General features: G+C 40.0%; 1 protein-coding gene across 3 annotated transcripts in view; it reads right to left on the reverse strand.

Moving 5' to 3' along the window:
* Positions 1-1,198: 1,198 nt before the first annotated feature.
* Positions 1,199-22,513, reverse strand: part of TBL1X (transducin beta like 1 X-linked) — a 197,316-nt gene continuing 176,001 nt past the window's right edge. For all 3 annotated transcript variants that reach the window (XM_032186719.1, XM_032186710.1, XM_032186728.1), the window contains 10 exons: positions 17,524-17,665; positions 14,641-14,704; positions 14,440-14,537; positions 12,846-12,906; positions 9,370-9,491; positions 7,820-7,894; positions 5,187-5,314; positions 3,872-4,037; positions 2,717-2,818; positions 1,199-1,585 (listed from right to left, as the gene is read on the reverse strand). In XM_032186719.1, the coding sequence (XP_032042610.1) occupies positions 1,559-1,585; positions 2,717-2,818; positions 3,872-4,037; positions 5,187-5,314; positions 7,820-7,894; positions 9,370-9,491; positions 12,846-12,906; positions 14,440-14,537; positions 14,641-14,704; positions 17,524-17,665 (985 nt within the window). In that variant the 3' untranslated portion in view covers positions 1,199-1,558. The remainder of the gene's footprint in view (positions 1,586-2,716; positions 2,819-3,871; positions 4,038-5,186; positions 5,315-7,819; positions 7,895-9,369; positions 9,492-12,845; positions 12,907-14,439; positions 14,538-14,640; positions 14,705-17,523; positions 17,666-22,513) is intronic.

The following is a 22,513-nucleotide window of genomic DNA, read 5'->3' on the forward strand; positions in this document are numbered from 1 at the left end:
CAGAGCCCAGCTGTAGGTGTGCGCTGACCAGAGCTGGCTGGGAGCTTGGCACGAGTCCACGCGTAACAGCGACAGGCACAGCCAGCACGTTTGGTCCGACTGGTCCCATCAAGTCACTGGTGAAACCCCACGGGCTTACTGGAACAGAGACAGCTGCGTGGGTGAGTAGAGGAGGACAGCACTGCCTGCCAAACGCATCTTCTGCGTGAAACCTGAACCGTCTCTGGAGGGAAGAAGATGCACGATTGTGTTCCCCTGGTCACCAAGGATAAACACAAATATGCACTCGAGAAAATGAATGCTGTATTTATGGTCTCAAACTTACGGATTCCTTTTAGTAAGTGTACAGCATCAAACAGCCACAGAAATGGAATGAGACCATACAAATGTCTGGCTGCTGGAAGAGGTCTCAGTAAATGACGGGCATTTATTGTATCAAATAGCGTTTTGTCCTACAGCACTTTCTGAGAGAGAAGAGGAAAAGGATACTGCATCTTTCATGCTCCTTGGACTCTGTGTCATTCTTTCTGCTTGAATTACACAACTGGTCTACATTTGGTGGCCATTTTCGGCTTTTAAAACTGTGTTTAACATAAAAAATATTTTTTTTCCAAAAATACACTGGGTTCTTTCTGTTAAAAGTCATCTTTCTCCTGTAAAAATCTTCCCCAGCACTGCATTCTTATATAAAGCACTTATTACACAATTTGCTGAAAGTGCCCTTGAGACGCTAAGATCTGAAGCATGGAGGATTTTTTTTTCTTTTAAACGGAGAGAAAGAAAGGAAAAGAAAGAGAGGAGAGGAGAAGCAGTCTGTCAAAAATTTTCATTGTCATGTCCACCTGGCTGCATCTACTATGGGCATACAGGGAAAAAAAGAAAAAAAAAGGGCAAGAAGAAAGAGGAGAAAAAAAGGAAGGAGAAGTCGGGAGTGGAAGGGAGAAATAAAAGGAAAACAAAAGTTTCATCCTAAGCCTGGGATCCTCCAGGCTGTAATATTCCAGCTGATAGAAAAAACACTGAACAAAAAAAGTAGTCTAGAAAATAGAAAGTGTTGTGATTACAAAGTTGAGCATTTCATCAGTACAAACTGGTCTTTGAACGTCCTTTGGGAGAGCAACTGTAGTGTCCAAATTGGAAGGAAAAAATACGACACCGCATGGAGGAGGATTTTTTTTCCCTTTTGGTTTATCACAGCATTTTTCTTTTTTTTATTAATTTTTTTTTGGCACAGCTTTTTTTTCCCAGCCATCAGAGCAAGTTCTCAGACGCAAACCAAACAGTGCAATGCCTAGCTGGTGGCTTCATGCTTCCAAGGCTGAATGTTCCAGGTGGAAACCATTCCCTCCCCCTCTGAAGTGACTGTGTTTTTACTCCTTGATGAAGGTTACGGACAAAATACTAGACACCTGTGGCCAGGGAGAGTTGGTTTCACAGTACACTCTAACTTTGTTCAAGTTCGTACAGTTCTGGAGCTGTTAAGAATAGTTTTGAAGAGTGCTTCTCCCCACACATTCACTGCTGGTCCATTTGAAATTTCTTCTAAAACATTTCACTTTTACTTCCGCAGATCTAGAACACAAACCTAGAGAGAAAAGACTCAGGATTAAGAACCATTTCAGCAGGTTAGTTGGAATTCCTATTTATGTACAGCCCAGTCCACCAGCTGATACAGTCAGCTGTACGCTAAGCTATCCTAAGCTCCACATCAGCCTGTCTCAGTGCCTGTTTCCATGCACACAAGCAAGAGAACAAGCCAACATGGGAGAAATCAGAGATGAAAAACGTACATTAAGCACCTAGCTGGGCTTTCCTTAGATTACAAACAAGCACTCTGGTGGCGCATCCCCGACAGGACCATGGGCATTATTTAGTTGCCTAAACACTTCAGTTTTTGAAGTATTTCTAAAATACATGCCCAGGCCTGGCAGGTGTGATCCAGGACCTACGGCAGGCACGTGTCCATTTGGAGCAGCTGTTGGGAGCCAGGCATGGCACCATTTCAGATGGCACAACTCAAGCAACTGGATGATGTTGTAGGTGTACCATACCCTTCATTAAAAACAGCTGAAAAATATTGCTCTAGAGTTATGCCAGCCAGACACATTGCAGAGTTATTTTGAAAGCTGTATAGTGTGTTATAACATGTGTGTCCTTTACAAGCTGATCATGCTATAACTGAAATTTTTATCAAGTAACTAACAGAAAAAAATAGTATGTAATAATCAGTGTCTTTACAGCAATACTTCTTTACCACAAGATGAAATCTTTGGACATCATGCTGCAAACTTCCTCCTTCAGCTACTATTCAAGGCTGTATTTCTTCTGTGGGGTAGGACTAGAAAGCCCCAAGACAACTTTTATTTGAAAGTTGCCTGCTGTGATCTTCAGTACGAACAGACATGAGAAGAGTAATGATAGAAACAACACTATTGTTGTTCTTATCAAGTATGTATTTAAATTTATTCCCATCTTCAGCAATATTCACCAATTCCAGAGGCATTCTTCATTTCCAATAAAAGTACCACCTCCCAGTATTCAAACCCTTTCAAAGCAGGAGCATTTTTAATATACTCCTATGAACTACTCATTTCTTTATTGAGCTGTCTACACCTTGAGCACTGTCCAGAAAAGGCAATGTGGTATCTGCTTTTTTTTGGACACTCTCCAAAAGAGAAACCTTCGCCCAACATTTACAGCATGTAAAGCTTCTTACCGATCCATCTGATGCGCTTGCTCCCACTTTGTCTCCTCTAGCATTCCAGCAGACTTCAAAGATGCCTCCGGTGCCTCGGTAGCTATGTACTAGAGTTCCACTCTACAAAGCAAAACAGCGTGCAAACATTCAGCATGGAAGTTCCCCTTTTTCTCTGTAGTGTGGCACTATATCAAAGAAATGACAGTGGTGGCACGTGCGAGCTACTCATATCACCTAACTACCTAACTACAGTCACCTTGGTAAGATGCTCAAGTTAGGAAACTGGTCTTTGATACTGGAGAGAAACAAGCTTCTCCAGAAAGCAATTTACAATATGGCTCTCAAAAACACCTATTTTTGTCAACTCTGTAGCAGTAAAGCTGAGAGTGTTAGCTGTGGGAGTTAAGCTGAGGTGTTCTCTAAAGTTTATTGCTTAATCCAGCTGTTAGGCATTGATATCCTAAATTAAGTCTGTGAAAGCATAAGGCAGTTCTGGCAACACTGTGAGAGAGACTGGGGCTTCCCTAAGTTCTTCATGCAATCTCCATCTCCATCTCCATCTCCATGCATAAGATCAACCTAACAGGAGAGCTTCCAGTTTCTAAGTACATGCAGATCACGTACAGAGCACTTTCAGGAGAAAACAACTGTGTGCAGGAAAGCAGAGCTTAGTTCTTTTAGCTTGCTCCCAGTGCTTACCACCTACTACGTAAGAACTTCCTGGGACTAGGAAGAAAAAACACCAACTGCCCCACTCTCCTCCAGAGTATCCGCAGTGCCCGGGCTGTATATCCTTTACCTCACTGCCACAAGGAATAAGCCAGGTGCATCAGACTGGCATCTGAACTCAGCTTGTTACTAAATGTAAGAATCACATATTCGTACAAACCAACCCTGATCTTTGCTCCACAAAACTGGCAGCACACCGTGATGTGGTTATTTTCATGTATGCTATTGCTTTGGCATACAAAGAAGCTTTAGCAGAATGTTCTGCGCAGTCACCTCACTCCACCTGAGTGACTCAGCTGTGCTGCAATTGTTATCGGTCAGTACAATCAGGTTCACCCAGGCTAGCAGGTCACGCACTGCCGAGGTACATGTATTTTCCATTTGGGATTTTGCTATTAATGTGTCAGCTAAAACAGATGTGCTTTGTGTGACTCAAAACAGTACCTGAGTATTCCATATATGGACACATTTGTCAAAGGACCCACTGGCTAGATATTTTCCATCGGGACTAAAAGCTACACTGTAGACAGGCTCTTGATGTTTTGTTAGCGTATGGATGCAGACTCCTCGGTCAACGTCCCACAGCCGAACAGTGGAATCAAATGAAGCACTGCAAGATGCATTGAACACAAGACATGTTTTAATTTGTGTGTTAATCCATTTGCAGTTTGATGCTGTAAACATTTGAAGAGAATACCACAAGATTTTTTTGGCTAAGCAGAAAATGTTTCAAGCAGAAAAGCAGAACACTGTAGACTTTCCGTTCTGAACGACAAGAACTGTTATCTACAGAACTGAATTCTTACATGTGAACCCTTTAACTAGGGTTAACATGTAAAGAGGGTATTTATTGTACAGGGGATCAGATCACAAGCCCAAAGAGGGTCACACTCCTCTTTCTGAGATTCTGTCTGCTATTATTCAGGAGGGTAAAATACATATTGTCATTAATAGGATAAACTGTTCTACAGAAATTTCAGTCCTTAATGACTTTACTATTTAATAAATTATCATTCCACAATTTTCTAGAACTGTGGTTCTTTTCATTTTGTTTCAGTGCATTTTTTTTTCCCAACAATCTATTTAAATCCCCAACTGTGGGTTTAGAGAAAAGCTAGGGAAATAATTGGTATTAAAAATGATATTAGAAGAACAACTCCAAGAAATCCAAGTTCTTCCCTGTCTACTCTCAGACTGAGGAGTAAAATACATACAAATCAACACAATTCTTAATTCATAAACCCATGGTACTACCATCAATTGGCATTCTATGAGTAAACATATTTCCTAAACTCAAAGCGTTATGAACAGATTTTAAAGGGGAATTTTAAAGATTATCCACGCATTTCTCGATTAGTTAACAAGACTGTAAAAATTGTCAGTATCTGCTCAGGTGATTTGCATGACCCTTGTTGGAACACATTCCAACTGGCTTAGTGGGCTGCCATCTGTCTCACTAAACACAGTCATTCATAACAACTGGATGCTGGATGTGAAGGTATGATGCTACATTTACAATCTTTTTTATTAAGACAGCTAAAAAATTAAGTATCATATGACTCAATTCTCCCCTTTTTCATCTTTTTCAAATATGATTTTTCTCCCTTTGTAACCTCCCTGATTTACAAATATTTTTAATGTTATCAGCAGATGGCTTACTAGAATTGTAGACAGGAAGACTGACAGCAAGGCAATGGTGGAGTTACACATCAAAAAGACAACTCTTTTAGGTAAGAAACAGGGTAAGATTTATTTTTACCTTGCTAACATGATGTTGGAGTTTGGGTTGCTGGTGCCTGGTCCTGTAGGACTCCATTTGATAGTATAAATCTCTTTGCTGTGAGCCTGAAGGTCATGTACACAGGTATCTTGCTTCATACTCCAAATCTAAGTCAGGGTAATTATGAAGGGGGAAAAATGGCAGTGTTAATCTCAGCTGAACTATTTCAGTTCACTCCATGTTTTTCTTGCCGTTTTTAAATGTAATATCTTGAAACACACGTATACACATAAACATAACCTAATCTGAATTTATTAATACAGCAGCTTGGCACCTACAATGCACATATTAGAATAACCCCATTTGGGGCCAGTGCTACGCATGGAATAGTACTTATTCAATAGATCAGAACTGAATAGCCACTGTACTGTCCATAGCCTATACTGGTATTTTCATACAGAAGCTGAAGGTTTTCTATTTAGAGAGGCTTAACTTGCAATTTAAGTCACCGATTACAATAGCATTCACCTTAAAGAATGAGAATAAAGCGGTTTGTAACTGCTTAGAACCTAACAATTTTCTCTTATGTCAGTCAGCAGCCAGGGCAGATTTTCCTATTCCTCCCAAACTCTGTTTTCCTGGTGTTTTTTTAACAGCTTGGATGATGGAACAAGATCAGCTACGTATGCAGTATTACATGGCCAAATACTTTGCAAAATGGTATGAGACAAAGAATATGCCCAATAAAGAAGACAGGTAATTTAGTAAATCTTAGAAAACTGAGGAAACAAGAATAAGTGAATTCACAGCAGGCCAAATAACTCAAAATTGGTCAGGCAGTTTCAGAAAGATACTGAGAATGTAGGAAAAATTTAACTCACTTGTTATAAATCTGCACTATGAGGGAAATGATGTGCTCTAATGCTGAATTTTCAGCAGCATACCCGTCCGCTTTTGGAAATGTTACAGGAAGCTTAAGCATATTCTATGGCTAACAGGCAGTATGTTCCAAGAAGTTGTAGAAAAGTATCAAATACTCCAAAAAAGAGAAAATAAAGAAGCCAGAGAAGACTAATTTACAGAGGAAACGGAAGAAGAATAGTCTGAAGACTTGCAGTGTCCATTACTGCAAGGTGACAGAGGCCTTCAGCTAGGCCAGTGACAGCAAACCATTAACTCTGGTGCCAAATTCAGTGGCCAGAAATTTGAACTGGTACCAAGTCACAGTGTTTTTTGAAACACATCCTGTGTGGAAATGGGCACCAAAATATGTGCTACCCCTGGGTTAGAATGTTTTAGCAGGATGTTATCGGTCACTACAAGACTGCTTTGTGGTAGAATAACAAACGAGGTGCTCTCCTTGTGTATCCCTAGTCCTACTGTCTGTAAATTTCCAGTTCTCTGAATAGTCTGGAATAACGTATCTAGAAACTGGAGGGATTAAGATCCCAGAGAGTATGTGGCAAAGGCAGAGAATGGAGCAGAACGTACCACGTGGCTACATATTAAGAGAAAACATTCCTAACTGCAGTGTTGACCTAGCTCTTATCTACATTTGCAAGTTTTGCTGTTCTGTTTCCACTCTTACACACAAGCTGTGTGTGTACTAGAAATGCCTCTTGCTTTACCTGTTCCAATCAGCAGTAGAAAGAGATATGAGCCTTAATTAACACAACCATGCTATGAGAAATCTGTATTACAGAACTGTATTTGCAGAACTGTATCTTGCCTGGGATGTTTGCTTTGCTCAGAGGGAACAGCATACATCAACAGCAGTGGTGGCCTAGCTCTGAAGTCCAACCAAAGGGCTTTGCTGCTACGATATACAGCTATTCCTATACACAGACTTCATCTAATGCAGCTGGGGAGGGAACGAGACCGAGAGGAGTTTGGGCTTTAGAGCTCTAGAGTGAAAAGCATTTTGGCAAGCCCAGACTCTCCCTGCATTAGCAATACTTTGCTGGCACAGTGCAATGGCCCAGTTGTGCTGGTAGAGCAGCCTGTGCTATCTCCCAGCCAGATGGATCCCTCTACCTTCAGGCACCTAACAGAGGCACGTAAATCAGCAGTGTAGCTGCCTTAGGCTTCCTGTACAGGTAATGGATAAGGATAGGCGTCTTCAGAGAGCACTTCAGATTTTTTGCTGGGCTCTGAATATGTATGCCCCACTGATTAGTCCAAGGCTTTACAAAAAAAAAAAAAAAAAAAATAATAATAATCAGATGGCTCCAAAGAAATTACTTTCAGACAAAAAGACTCTAAAGGGAAAAGTGTTTATTTTTATTTTTATATTCTTCTCAAAGATTAACCAACAGACTGCTTTTTGGTATAGGGAGTGAGCTTCTGCTGCCAGGCAAGTAGCTGTATATATCTATATATATGCATAGATATGTATGTATATATCTATATCTATGTGTATATTTAAGCTGTGAATATTCTGTGACAGTGACATATCAGTCACTTGACACTTATCTGGATAGGATATTTCAGTTTTCCCAGTGACTGCTTCTCTATGTTTAATCTTTTACATTGGCTTTAAGAAATACAGGATAAAGTAAAATTATTGTTCACAAAGAGTTTTAAATCATACAGTATATCATTCCAGAAAAGGTAAAAAATAGAAATAACCTTTTTCTTTACTTTTTCAACATCAGGAATGGAAATTATATTACCTTTAATGTCATATCATCGGAGCAAGATGCTAGTAGCATGCCAGATGGGTCCCACTTGATAGCATTAACCTCGTTCTGAAATAAAGAGCGATTTTATTAAGTGAATATTCAGGTTACCTGCATGGTACTGGGCACCCAGCAGAGGGCACTCGTGGTTTATGTCTACAGCAAGTTAAACCGCAAACTACAGCCCCCATCGCTCTGGGAGTGAACAAAGAAGTGCTGCTTCCATAACATGCTATTTAAACATCATCTAGGAATTGTAACCGCTTTGTGTTTGTGGACAATACATACAAACAGTCTTCTCATATGTGTTCTAGTACGAAGTCTTTCATGCTTCTCAAATGCTATGATTTAAATAAACCCTCAAACCCTCAAGAGAGATTGATGACAGTATTAACCTATTTTTAAACTGAGGTATGTCTTAGGTTAATATTCTGTAGATCTCAGAGATACAAATCTATAATAAAAAAATTGGGGGGGGCATAAAGTTTTACTGAGTTGATTATTCTTAGTATTGCAGCAATACAACAATACAGGTCTCTATAAAAAGAGCTGTATGTGTAAATGAAATCCAGCAGGGAATACTGAATATTTTATGACTCTTTCCAGATCAATTTTTCTAGCACTTCGTAATTAAGTAAGCCTAATGTGTCCCCTTGGTAATCAGGAAGTTTTCTTTGCTTTTTTTTCAGGGTCACGTATATGTAGTAACACTGGGAAAGAAACATTCCACAAAGAGGGAAAATACTGTTTTTTAAAAAGCATAAATTGGCTCACTGAAAACAGTCCTGGAAGATATGTTAATTTTATTTGATCCACTTTACTTGTTTCAATTATCATTAAAAGGAACTGTACAGATATTTACAAGTCAAATTTTGGTCCATGTGCAAAATGCTGCGTTTCATATAATCATAAAAACCATCATTCTGTTGGTAGGAACATACAACCTGTCACAAAATATCAGTGCATTATTATTTTAACCACAGACAAGCTAAAGGTCTCAGGATGCACAATTTTTCCTCTGTGGGGAGACAGCAAGGTCTGGACATTAGTATTTAGATTGCAGGTCAGTATCTGATAGCAGTTTTCGCATGAATGAAAGAAGGAAAAAATAGCCTTTGACAGCCATTAAATACTAAAGAAAAGAGGCACAAAATACAGCTTAAACAGATATTAGATGTAATAGATTCTAAAACTGAACAATGACTGGAGGTAAACTGCTGTCTCATTATTCATAGTTCTCATTTACTAAGGAAAATACACCAGTGGAAAACAAAACCTTATTTATTTATGTGCCTTCAGTCTGCAGCTCGTGCTACATATAAATAGTCTCATTGTTTAAGCTGCAGGTTTTGCCTCCTACAATGATTTAGAACAGTTTATCCCTTCTCACAGGCAGTGACTCACTCCTGAAGAATACGCTTTTAGGCAAGCAATGGGATATAACACCTCCAGTGCTAGAATGCACCCTGCAAACACATCAGCTGCCATCATTGTTACATGCAGCTATGACTTAACCACCAACAGTTTGGACTTCTTAAACTTACTGTGTGTCCTTGAAAGGTTTTAACAGGGCGATCACAGCTAAGTCTGCATACGTGAATGCACATGTCAGTGCTGCAGGAGGCAAAAGTAGTGTTGTTCTGCCAGTCTACATCCAGAGCAGGAGCTGTGAAGTACAAACAACAGAAGGAACATTAGGGAACACAGCAAAGAAACAGTCAGCCCAAATCATTTTCCTTCTGTCACCCATCTGGATCACAGGGACTAAAAACTAGTCCCTTGGCCTGTTACCTGCAACTAGTTACAGGGATGACAGGGAGTGCCTGAAAGGCACCATGTTTTCTCTTGCAGTTGGATAAACTGGTTGATTTGTACATCTATTTGTGAATCTTTTGGGTAAGAGTGGGCAATACCATCCTGTGTCCACTTCCACCCTCCTTGCATTCCTCTGTAAGCCAGTTCTACAAAGCAGCTGGAAGAAAACTAATTCTGAAAAAAGGGGATGATTTCAGCTGGGGCTGGGTTGAATCAGCACATAAAGTGGTCCTACGAATTCCAGACACAGCATACAGGAGGGAGAAGCAGCATGTGGCCATCTTCCTTTATACTGTATTTATGCACCAGCCAGTGCAAACCTGTTGTTCTGTGAAGACACATGCATGGATCAGTAACATCTATGTTCAGTTTAATTTGTCTGGGAATTGATTTAAAATAGGTACATTGGTCAAGACCATCTGAAATCAGAGGTTGTTTCCATAGTGGGTTTGGCATTAATGAAGATTGAACTAATGAAACTTTGTACACAGGTAGCACCTAAACATGTAACCAGCACCTGCGTGCAACACACACACTTTGCAAAAATGTAAAAAAAACACAAACTTTTACAGCACTTCACTGCAGACTGAAAGCATGCACAAGAGCAGGTGGGGACTCCTCACACACAGTTTGCTTGTGCTTTTTCCCCCCTACCCCCCAAGAAAGAGTTTAGCTGCCCTCCAGAGGATAACATAAGACATGCTGAAATACAGAAATCGTCATTTTCTGCACACTCTGGTGAAAAGCAGATGCGTCAGAACGAGACCACCATTTAGATAGCAAAGTTGAATCTCTTCCTGGCAACAGCATAATGGAAGTTTATCATTAAAATAAAATCAAGAAATGCCTTACTCAAAGACGTTTAGAGAAACACTTTTATAATACAGAAGTAAAAAGATACCTGTTCTGCCAAGCCTATTATATTTAAATGCTTTTTTCTGTTCTGATTTTCATGAACTGCAGAGTGAGATAGAACCACATCACCTTCTGAATCATCAGATAGCTCTTTAAGTGAGAACTGAGGGCTGAAACTGTATCATATACTAATATTTTCTAGAATACTAATGAAAAAGCCCAATACATCTCCATGACAGTTAAGGAATTTCTGTATTACAGAACTATAAAGGAAATTTGTGTGAGGAAGGCAGATTACTTCTGAGATTTCCTATGAACATGAATGAGCATCAGGAACAGCAAAGGATTTTGTTTCTCCTGCTGCAAGCTTTGTATTACTGTTTCAGAGCAAACAAAAAGTCTGTCTTCATTGATAGCTGTATGCCTTCAGGGCTAATATCTAGTATGATACATATGAGTTGAAAAGTAATTTTCTGAGAGCCACTGGCAACTAAAGGAATGGATTTTCATTACAGAATAATTTGAATCATATAGTGTTGGTAATTAATACTGATTCATTTATTGGTGTATTTAATCATATGTTTACTGGATAAATAACTACATAAAATGGTGTGGAAAAAAACACCAAATGTAGTTTCTTACGCAAGTAATTTAATTGTCAAAGTGTCTCCAAAAACACAGGATACTGGCCAATTGCTTAAAAACATCTAGAATGTCATCCAGTAAAAGTAAGGGCAAGAGGCCATTAAGAAACTTTGAGGTTATAAACAAGGTTTTCAGATGCCAAATACAGTGAGTAATTTGCTGTTAAGTTTGTTCTGGTGAACAGGTGATACAAGAGATCAAGATGAAGTCTTTGTGTCTTTAAAATCATGTAGGAATGAAGACTCCTGCTGATTTTACAGGGTTTATTTTTGGTCATATGCTTTTTGCCTATCAACAATTGTCTTGATAACTAACTGCTTTACTTCCCTATGAAAACATATTTGAAATAAGAGAAAAAACAATAGCCTCTCCACATCCCCACTTCAGTTGTGTCTCATGGTCCAAAGACAAACAACACACTTAGTAACAATTTTTCTTGAAGTCTGTTAATGTAGGTGTATGTCAACAGATTGCACTGGGAGATGGAGGCACGTTTCAACTTGCTAAGAGGAGACTGGAGCAATGTGTCCCTGATGCACATCATTGCTAAGACAGCCACACTTCAATGAACATGATTCTGAAGGGGAAACCCAGCTCTAAGTCCACAACCACTTACATCAATAGTTAGGAAGCAGTAGGCCTAGGAATTTCATTACCTACGTCACTACACAGTGCAAAATTTGCTGTAGTGGAACAGTTTTGATAGATACATCAACGAGAAGATGAGTGACAAAAATGCCCAGTATGGATATGCTGTGTGCACAGACATATGTTTTGTTTTCTGTCGAATAACCGTTTCTATTGCTACTGCATATTAATAACATCTGTGAAAATTTGAGAATGAGACCATCTAGAAACTGAGTTGAAAAATGTGCCAATTAGCTTCTTAAAATCACAAGATAAATATATTTTTAAACACCAGTAAGCACCTTGTAAGTCTGCTGTATGAAAAATGGATTTGTTACAGCGAACACACAGGGTGTTGAACATTTCTAGCATCAGAATCTGGAATGTTTTTGATGGCTTTAAGCTCAGTTTGACTATGCCCATCAAAAATATTTAATTGCGACAACTTATCAGGTTTGCATCATGAATTCAGTCATCCTCTTAAAAGTCTGGTCTCAGGTGAATTTAAGATTACATCAATGACTGCCTGTTACTCCAAATTACTCAGTATCTGTGACAACTCCCATCTTCTTGAAAAGAAGATGCACAAGATGCACAAATGACTGTCCAAGTAAGGTTTAGGAACTCAGTGTTGGCAGTTGACTTCTGATAATTAGACAAAGCAATACAGAAGAACTTCAAGTCAAAATTAAAAGCTGAGAAATTCCTGAGGACGTTCATGCTTGCAGTGGTGAATGCAAGCTGCTGAGAGATCCACATTTGCTTCTTTATGAAGTCTCCATATTAACCTTGATACTATTTAAGCACATAGACAATGGTACAAACGTTCAGCTGAGCAGGCACAGCTGATATATAAATCCTCTCGTAGAGTTCACTTTGACTTTCAAAACTGATTCTCACAGAAACCCATCTTTCTGAAAAAGAGACAAACCCACAAAACTCAGGATAGCTAAGGCACAAAAATCCTGGTTCAAAATTTGCTTTCCTCTGGCAGACAGGTTCTTACAAAAGGATGAGTTAGACTGGCAAAATTAAAATGTGTATTTAATTTTACTAATTTGAATTCCACAGGAATTACCTGAATGGAAAGGAAACTGTTGTTTAGCTTCTCCTGTGTGAGCATCCCAAATTATTGTTGTCTGCATTGGGAAGAAGGGAAAAAAAGGGTTAGTGACTGTTCAGCTCAGAGAAAACAAAGAGAGAGAGCACTCACTAAGGAGCAATTGTAGAAGATGGACTGATAAAATTATTGACTACAGAGAGCCTTGTGTGCTGCACAGCTGAATGAACAGAAATAACTTCCAAATATTACAGAATAATTATATAAGTGTAGATATAGAAGTATCACCCCTACAGAGGAAGTAATGTAATGGCTAAGAATGGACACTTTCTTCTTGAATAATGCTAGAGAACAGTACCACAACATTTTAATAAGCATTTCGTTACAGCTGGCTCAATTATCTTCTGTTACTTGCAGACTTTTCCTTTTTAGTAAGATCCAAGTTGAATTCTATTGCAAACCGAAGCGATACTACATTTCTAATAATTAAATCACCAAGCAAAATGTTTAACAGCAGAGTACAAATCACTTATTGCCACTGTGGTAGGGTGGGACAGACAGAAGTGTAATTTGCCTACTACAGGTTTAAACCATACCTGCAGCACACATAAGCAATTCCCCAACTCAGTACTACCTTCTGGGTGAACCATCAATTTACTGGGAGTACATACTTTCAGAAAACAAATTCAGGGGTCCTCCCCTTAGTGTTGATGATCATCTTAAGAATCACTGCTGTTATGGGGAACTACTACTGGGAGATAAACGTAGCTGGATATGAGCTAGTATTAAAAGGAATAAAACTCCATTTTCACAAGTATGTGAAAATACAGGGATTCATCTATCCTACAAATCAAATGTACAGGTGTGAGAGAATTTCCCTAGACTGCCTCTGTCAAATGCAGGAGAGGAGCGCTGTCTGTGCATCTAACTGTAACACAGGCCATGCAACTCATCACTTGGAAGTGCCATTTTTCTCTCCATATTTTAAAAGGAAGCCAAGGATGCATCTCATTTTTCAGACATCAAAAGTTAGGTAAGATGAACGCTGTGTTTATTTTTCAGTTTCATTTTTAACTGGTTTCTGCTCATCATTAGCAATCATCTGTCATTTCAATCTCTAATATTCACTCAGCTGAAACTACCATGTTTGGCTTGATTTTGAGTTCAGAACCACCATATTTTGCATGTTTGCATAGGAAACCATATATATTTTATTCAAATACAAGTTTCAATAATTAGATGAGCTAAAAACTGCAGTACCTGTAAGATAACTTCCATCCTTGAAATAGTTACAGTTGATAAAACTATAAACATAAGCAGTGGAAGCAGTTATTTCTTTAACAGAAACATTTAAGATGCAATTTTACACAGGGGGCAAATGGAGTTTGTTTTTTAAAAAACTTTTACACTTAAAATGTACACATAGCCTCAAAAATGTAATCAATCACTTGATCCAAGGATTAAGTGATTAATCCAACACTCACTAGAACAAATTAAAGAAAGGTACACTCCCCAGGACTCCTGGAGCAGAAGAAAATAACCTTATGGAATTCAACAGCACTCTCTGAGTCAGCGCATTTAAATGTTAGAATTATGTATTTTTAAAACTCACTTTATCAACACCAGCACTTAAAATATAATTCCCCTTTTTGTTCCACTTCAGGGCAAATATCGGACCTTTATGTTGACCTAAGGTGCTTGCAAGGTTACCTGGAATAAAGAAAAGGTTAATATTACAATTTGTTTACACATTGCCCAACTTATAGTTGACTGCTGTTAATTGCTTAAGAACGATAACTGTTGTTTGACTTACCGTCTTCTGTCCATATTCTTGCAAAACCATCGTATGAGCCTGTAGCCAATAGTGTTCCATCACTCTGTTGGGATATACATCAGTGTCAAAGGTCAATACCAGATGAAATCTGTTTCAGCTAAACTTTAAGGTTTGTGCGTTATGATTTATAGGAAATCTGAGGCCACATACTGAGAATAGATAGTATCGTTATTATATCACCTAAAGTAAAGGTTAGTACTGCAAATACAAAGAGGAAATAAAACCCTCGAACATCCTCTGAAAAACTGGGCTACACCATCAGACAATATTCAAAAGGATTAGACAAGGAAAACAAGATATAACAAATTCTTTGGGATTGTTCCAGATAACAAACAGATACTACTACATCTTAGACATATAGAGCCTATAAATCATCAACAAATCATGTAAATCCTTACTAAATCCCAGTTAAGTGAATTTCAGGCATCTATACTTGAAAGTAGGACCTAAAAACCTAAGCCACCTACACTCACCATTAACACCTTGAATGCTACCTAACACAAAGAAACTGCTTCCAAGTTGTCTAAACAAAGACTCCCACACATGCCCAGAGGCACAGTACCATCGTGGGCAGCCTCAGAAAAGTTGAACTCATTGGTCCTAATTATGAGGAATGAAGCCCAGTAATCATAATCGGCAAATTATATGTATTCTGCTGGAGAGAGGCCTTCATTGAAGGATAACTACTGCGTGGCAAACAGTGGAAGATTTACTGGGCCAGAATGAGAGTAATCAAAAAGGAACTTGGCTCTGTAACCTGGTGAGATGGGTACTGTTGGCACTGAGCATTTAGTCTTTAAGCATTTTAGCATCTGGATTAGGAGTGAGATTCACCCCCTTTACCTCCACAATTTCACAAGTCAGGAGTTAGTCTAAGGGAGTAGCCTAGTCTCCCTCCACAAATAATAGCACCACCTCTGGAGCATAACTTGTGATGCCATTTGCTTTAGACTCGGCCCAGACCACTGTGAAGGCACGTGTCCCTTAGAAGGAACCGAGATGACTGGTTTAGATGGCTAAATCTAAGAAAGATGAATCCTATCCTTGGTACCAAAGCACATCATCTGAATATGAACTCTAGAAATAACCTTTCCTGTTATAACGTAAATCACATAAAACAGAAGAACTGATGTAATATATTAAGCAGTATGTTAATTTCACAGTGGACTATGATTAGTATTGTGGTTCTAAATAAACAATAAATGCAGATGGCATTTCTAGCATCATGAGTAGAACATTAAGAAAAAGCATACAATAATCCTTTAAAACGTTATGTGCACTTCAACCCTCCATAGACAGTGAGTCAGCACAACTGTAGATTTAAGTCAAAGGTATAATGATGCAGGGGGAAGAACATCAAAACCCAAGCCAACTTCACTGTGCTATACACTTAGGTGGACCACTGATAAGGACAAAGGTGACAGCAAAAGGGAAAAGGGCAGGAAAGTTCAGCGAAGAGTCATATGGTTTATCCAAAGTCCTTGGTGGTAATTCACTTTTTTTATTTTTGAAAACGCAAAGCAAGTTGGAAGCAGTTTAATGGTTTAAATTAGGAACATTTCCCTACATTAAGTACTAGCACAATAGCAGTACTGTATCAGTGATCACTGAAGATTGATAAGGCATAGAACTACTAGAGAAAGTATGCCTTTTTGACTTTTCTCGTAACTGTTCTGCACCTTTGCTTGTCTTTGTCTTTCATCTTCCCTCTACCTAGTCAATTCATTTTTTCCTGACAATTTTTCTTCATCATGATGTACACAGGAAACAAGTAATAAACATTCTTGGGCCTTATTTTTATTTGCTTTGTTAACTTACCCATGTTTTCTGTAGTATTCATCAACTTGTTTCATCATGTCACATAAACAATATATATGGGAAGCTGATTTGTGCAGTGGCCTTATCTTTAACTTTTGTGAAGCACCTAGCTCACCTGAAGGACAATGATATTGCAGCAAAGATTTATCAAATCTTGGTCTCTGTCCAGCAACTGAAACTGATGAGAATCCTTTCTGGTACTTAATTTTTAATCTGCTTTCCTAAGAAACAATAATGTGATCACTCTTGTCTGTGCTGATATCAACAAAAGGGACGGAATGAAAGTGATCTCAAAATTAATTAAGGTTACTGTAAGATTTCTTTAAGTTCCTTTTACGCTGCTCAGTGACAGAATGGAGACATTAAGCAGTTTTAACGCTGCCCAAAGACACTGCCCAGACATTGGGGATTAACAGTATTCGTCTCCTCTGCTCACTTCATTCATCCCTGTGCAAGACTGTATTATCAAAGATCGATGAAAGATTTTGCAGGATGAAAGTTAGCAAAGGATCAGGCAAGAGAGTTCCACCTGGAAAGCGGACAGGTAAAAGAGAATGACTACATATGCTCCGTTCAAGACAGACTATAATGTGAGCACATTTTGTTATGCACAACATTAATTCAAATAGGTGAGGATCTTGACAGTCCAATCTCAGAAAAAGCTTCACTGGTGCTTATATGTCCTTGCATGCCAAAATAAAGTAGTTATGAGATGCAAATACGTTATTAATCAGCTTTCATTACTACATAGATTGCTTATTTAATCTTCATTCTTAAAGTCAGCTGAGTTTATTTTTACCCATGCTCCTAAAAATAGATATATAAATACATCATCGTTAGGCTTGAAGATGCCAGCAGTACTGGAAAATGACAGCATGTAGGGGAAAGTTCAGTCTATTATGGGTATCTGAAACAAGAGGTCAGTAGGTTAGAACAGAGGTTCCGGTCACCTCAGATATAAAAGATACAGAGCAGCAGCTGTAATTGCCTCTGAATTAAATTTAGACAGTTAAAAAACATGCACAGTCTTAGAAGCTAGCTTACATTCCAGTCCAATGAAGTCACGTCCTTATTGCTGGGGACATCATGTCCTCCTTCTCTTATGCAGTGCCTCAAAACTAGTTGAGTGGAACCACTGTTGCTGTTCTCATTGAGATTCCATATTCTGGCCGTTGAGTCTCCAGATCTATAAAAGCAATCATGCAGAGATGAAAACTTCTCTTGGTGGTGACCCAGCAAACAAAATAAAAACCTCTGTTTCTGCTTTTATTTGAGATAATGTCACAGAACTTCAAATGCAACTTTCCTCTCCATTTCTGACCTTCCTGCACTCCCCATACCTGCAAGAAGAAATTTTAAAGGCTAAAACATGATTAAGTTACACCTATCATCCGAACCCACAACATAACATAATTCGCTTTATTCAAAAAAGTTGTACGTTTGCCTGCTCCCTACATTTTGCACTTCAGACACATTGCCATGACTGAGATGGTCTTGGGGAACTTAACGAACATTGAGACAGAAACACACAGGCTGCGTCCACATGCCTCCCACAAAAGGGGTGCACAGACACAGTAACTCCTAATGGCTCGCAGAGTCTCTGGTGTTCCCCAGGGTAGCAGAAAACTCTGAGGAGAGGAGGACAGGACCTGCAGCATTATCATCCACAGAGGAGCAGTGTCACCTGGCAGCTGCCGTGGGGAAAGGGACCACTAGCAGTGTGACAGAGGTGCTGCAGTGCCTGCTCCCTGGTCCTGACAGAGGATTTTAACCTCCTTTATAGTCAGACTATTTTCTAGGAAGACTGAAACCTTGATTTTGTCTAGAAAATGTGAAGAGGAAGTGAGAAACTTCTTATTATCTCCTTATGAATTATATATTTGTTTTCACTTTGCATAAATCTTCCTTCCAATGAAAAATGTCTCTGAGGTCAGAAATCAATTTACAGCAAGGTGGAAGATACTATGTTTTCTAGTTTACTGGGATTTGTCTCTTGCTTCTCCCTGCTCCTCTCTTTTTAAACAATCGATAACAACAACAACAACAACCAAAACAATCAAGTAAGATAGATTGCTTGTTTTGTCCAGAATGTAATTTTCATTTACATTCAGTAAGCAGAAGCTTGGAGCAGCATTGGGATCTCTCTTCTATTTCCTACAATTCATACAGTCAACATTACGTTTTATTGTTGATACATCTGATGTGTTAGCTTTTCCTTTTTTTCAAGTAATGACTAACACTTCCTTTCCCATAGAGGAGCAAAGATAAAAAGTATTTCCTTGAAAACTAAAAACATGAGATCCACTTTTGCTTTGATAACTCGTGTTTTACTGAAAAAGAAATCCATTGCAAGAGAATTTTAAATTTTCTTCTGGTCCACTAATAAAACATTTTAATTATTTATACTAAAAGTACCAAGCAAATTTTAAACACTTCATACTTTTCAAGTGCAAATATTGACCAACAGAGCATCCAACTGGACTGATCTTTGTGTATTATTGTATCAATAATTTAGCCAGATTTTACATGATCAGTAGTTCAACCATAAAAGAAAAAACTTCTCTGCCTGTATCGGTGGCTCTGAGGTCTGTTGGGTCACGGCACACCTGGGGAATGTGCCCCCCTCTCCTCTGAACCCTCTGTGTCAGGCTGAGATGTGATGGCTGGCCAGGGCTTTGGCAAGCTACCCAGGAGCTACTGCTATCCAGCCATTCTTTAATTGTTGGCACACATCTTTCACATTAGTGATTAAGAAACAATTTGAATCAGGGTAATTTTTGTCATCATACAGAGCTAGGGTTGTAACACAACTTCTTCAAAGATTTAGAAAACTGAACACCAATTTTGCACTTATTGGCTAAAAAAATCAATGAAGTTAATCATAAGGCTCAGAAGATGAGGAACATTTTTAGTTGTGGTAATTCACAATAGTGGGAACATAAGTCTTTCATAGGCTGGGGTTACTGGTTAACATGCTAAGTAGGAAATTGCTTCAGTGCTGGCTTCTCCACTACTAAGACTCCGGGCCAGTTCTGCCCTTACTGTAATAATCCAGTTTGTTATTGGACCCTCTGAATAAAACACTCAGCCACTTGGCTATCAAACACAATATCCTATTGCTAGTTCTAAAAGGGTTATGCTTTGTTTTTCAACAGTTTTATTTAGTCAGTTTTCTGGCTATGCTTGGGCAATCTTATTTTCCAGTATTTTAATTTTGTTTTTCCATTTTCTTCTTCCTAAGGCTACATAAGCTATTATGTGTCCCTGCAGAGAGGCTTTATAAGCCTACCAGTGTGTGGCAGGGGTATTTGTGTGTCTTCCCCTTTGTTGCTGGGGAAAAAAAAAAAGAAAAAAAGAGTATTCTCTATTCTGGAAAGTATTCTGATTTCTGTTGAATGATTCAGTGAACCCTGCCTTATTAGAGAACCATAGTTCAAGCACAATTCAGAAAGATATTTAATCTCCTTAGCTCGCAGAAGCATTTCTATCTGCATGATAAAGCAGCTCATTCCAACATGCGAGTCATGAACACTTGAGTAATAGGTATACTGTTCTGCACTACGGAAGAGTACTGCCAAATTTTAGGAAGGCTTACTTCTGAAGGAATTTTATTTCATGCCCTTCAGCCCTTGTATAATCATGAATCAAGGTGGAAGAACGCTTGCAGAATTTTATTTGTGGCATATAAATCCCTATTCCATAATAGCCAGCAGTGAGGTTAAAACAACTGCAGTGTATAAAGAAATTTTCAAGATGATTGTTGAAGCTTGGTATTTCAAATCTTCAGGTGCAGTCTTATAATTATGATTTTTTTGATAGCCAGTATTGCTAACATGTATTTAACACTTCCAGCTTAGACAGGTTGGATTTTTTATTTTGTTTTAAAAGAGATTGTTAAAAGCATAAAGGGAAGGAAGCTCCTCTCATTCACACACCTAACTTTTCCTTAATAAAACAGGTCTCGTAAAGTAAGTGCTTACGTCTCCTAAAGACTCTGTAGAGGGAAGTGCCTCAGAGGTACCCAGAGGGAGAAGTTAGGTGCCTAAGCTTTATCGGAAGACGTACTGCCTGTCCTGCTGATTCTACGGTATTGCTCCCTGCAACAGGTTGTTCAAACAGAGCTGTAGTGGGTTTACGTGGCAAGGTTTTGGTAGCAGGGAGCCATAGGGGTGGTTTCTGTGAGAAAGATCTAGAAGCTGCCCCATGTTTGGGAAGGGCCCCATTGTTTTCCAGATCCGAGCCAATAAGCGATGTTGTTTTGCGCCTCTGTGAGAGCATATTTAAGACAGGGAAAAAACGCTGCGCCACACAGCAGCCGGGAGAGTCAAGGGAGTGGGAGAACAGCCTTGCACCAAGGTCAGTGTAGAAGGAGGGGGAGAGGTGCTCCAGGCGCCGGAGCAGAAGTCCCCTGCGGCCTGTGGTGAGGACCATGGTGAAGCAGGATGTCCCCCTGCAGCCCATGGAGTACCACGGTGGAGCAGGGTTCCACGCTGCAGCCTGTGGAGGAGACCACGGTGGAGCAGGTGGCCCTGCACCGAAGGAGGCTGCCGCCTGTGGAAGGCCCCTGCCGGAGCAGATTCCGGGCCGGACCTGTAGCCCGTGGAGAGGAGCCCACGCAGGAGCAGGTGATCTGGCAGGAGCTGCTGCCCGTAGGGGAGCCAGGTTGGAGCAGTTTTCTCCTGAGGGATGGACCCCGTGGTACGGACCCATATCTGGAGCAGTTCTGGAAGAGCTGCTGCCTGTGGGAAGCCCACGCCGGATCAGTTCATCAAGGACTGCATCCCGTGGGTGGGACCCCACAGCACAGGGGACGAGAGTGACCGAGAAGGAGCGGCAGAGAAGAAGTGCTGTAGACTGACCATAACCCCCATTCCCCGTTCCCCTGCGCCGCTCGGGGGGAGGAGGTGGAAAAGGGTGGATGGGGGGGGAAGGTGCTTTTGGTTTTTTTTTTTTTTTTCCTTTGTTTTCTCACTTCTCTCGCTTGTTAGTTGTAGGCAATAAATCTTACTATCTCCTTATGCCGAGTCTGTTTTGCCCGTTACAATAATTATTGCGTGATTTTCTCGTCCTTATCTCAATCCTTGAGCCCTTTTCACATATTTTCTCCCCATTCCTCTTTGAGGAGGGGGAGTGAGAGAGCGGCTGTGGTGGAGCTCGGCTGCCCACTCGAGCGGAACCACGACAAGAGCTCACCTCATGGCTGACCCAACTGCATTAAGAGATTTGGTACAACAAAGAAATTGGCCCCAGTAAAGTCACCTGCTAATGAAGAAGCACTTACGGTTAGTAGAATTAACACCTGGCACTGTCTAGGGGGGGTTGAAATCAACTCCTTCAAATTGTAATGCAAAAGGATTATTCAGGAGGTAGTTCACAACAGGTCCTATACAGCTGAAGTGAGGAATATAGTAACTCAAAGCATTATGCAAAACCCCTGAGATGAAGGCAGAAAACATCCCAGCAACATCTTTTCCTGCCTCTGCCATATACAGCCTTACTCAAAAGATCTTATGGACAACAGCTTTTATGGCTAATTCTTATGCTGACTAAGGAGAGCAAAGAAGCATGCAGAGCTCTGCAAGATACAAAGTTCCCCTGTGTGAAAGAGGCCAGTGTAGGTCAGCAAAGATAAGCCAAGAAACCTACTGCTGGGTTTTGGGAATGAGGCCAGGTTCTTCTGCTTCACAGCCACGAGAATTACTGCAAGGGCATGGCTGGATGTAAGAGAACAGAGCGTGATCTTGGAAACCGCCTCGATGTCCAGACAGAAGTATCTTAAATTCAACCAGAAAAGCTTTTGAAATTCAAGGCTCCAGCAACCTTGACATTCACAGTCTGCTTCAATACTGGGAAATTCAAACATGTTCAGGAACATTCTGGGTCACTGGACCATGATCACCTATGCGAGCAAGCTGGCAGATCGCTCCCTGGCCAGCGCGTGGCCTGTTTGAGTTGGCTCTCTGCGCCGGGGCCATTAGGGCGCATCGCTGCGCTCAGGGCCCGGCCCATCCCCGAGTAACTCCTGGCCGTAGGG

Source organism: Aythya fuligula, chromosome 1 (assembly GCF_009819795.1).
Source record: "Aythya fuligula isolate bAytFul2 chromosome 1, bAytFul2.pri, whole genome shotgun sequence".
Classification (NCBI taxonomy): domain Eukaryota; kingdom Metazoa; phylum Chordata; class Aves; order Anseriformes; family Anatidae; genus Aythya; species Aythya fuligula.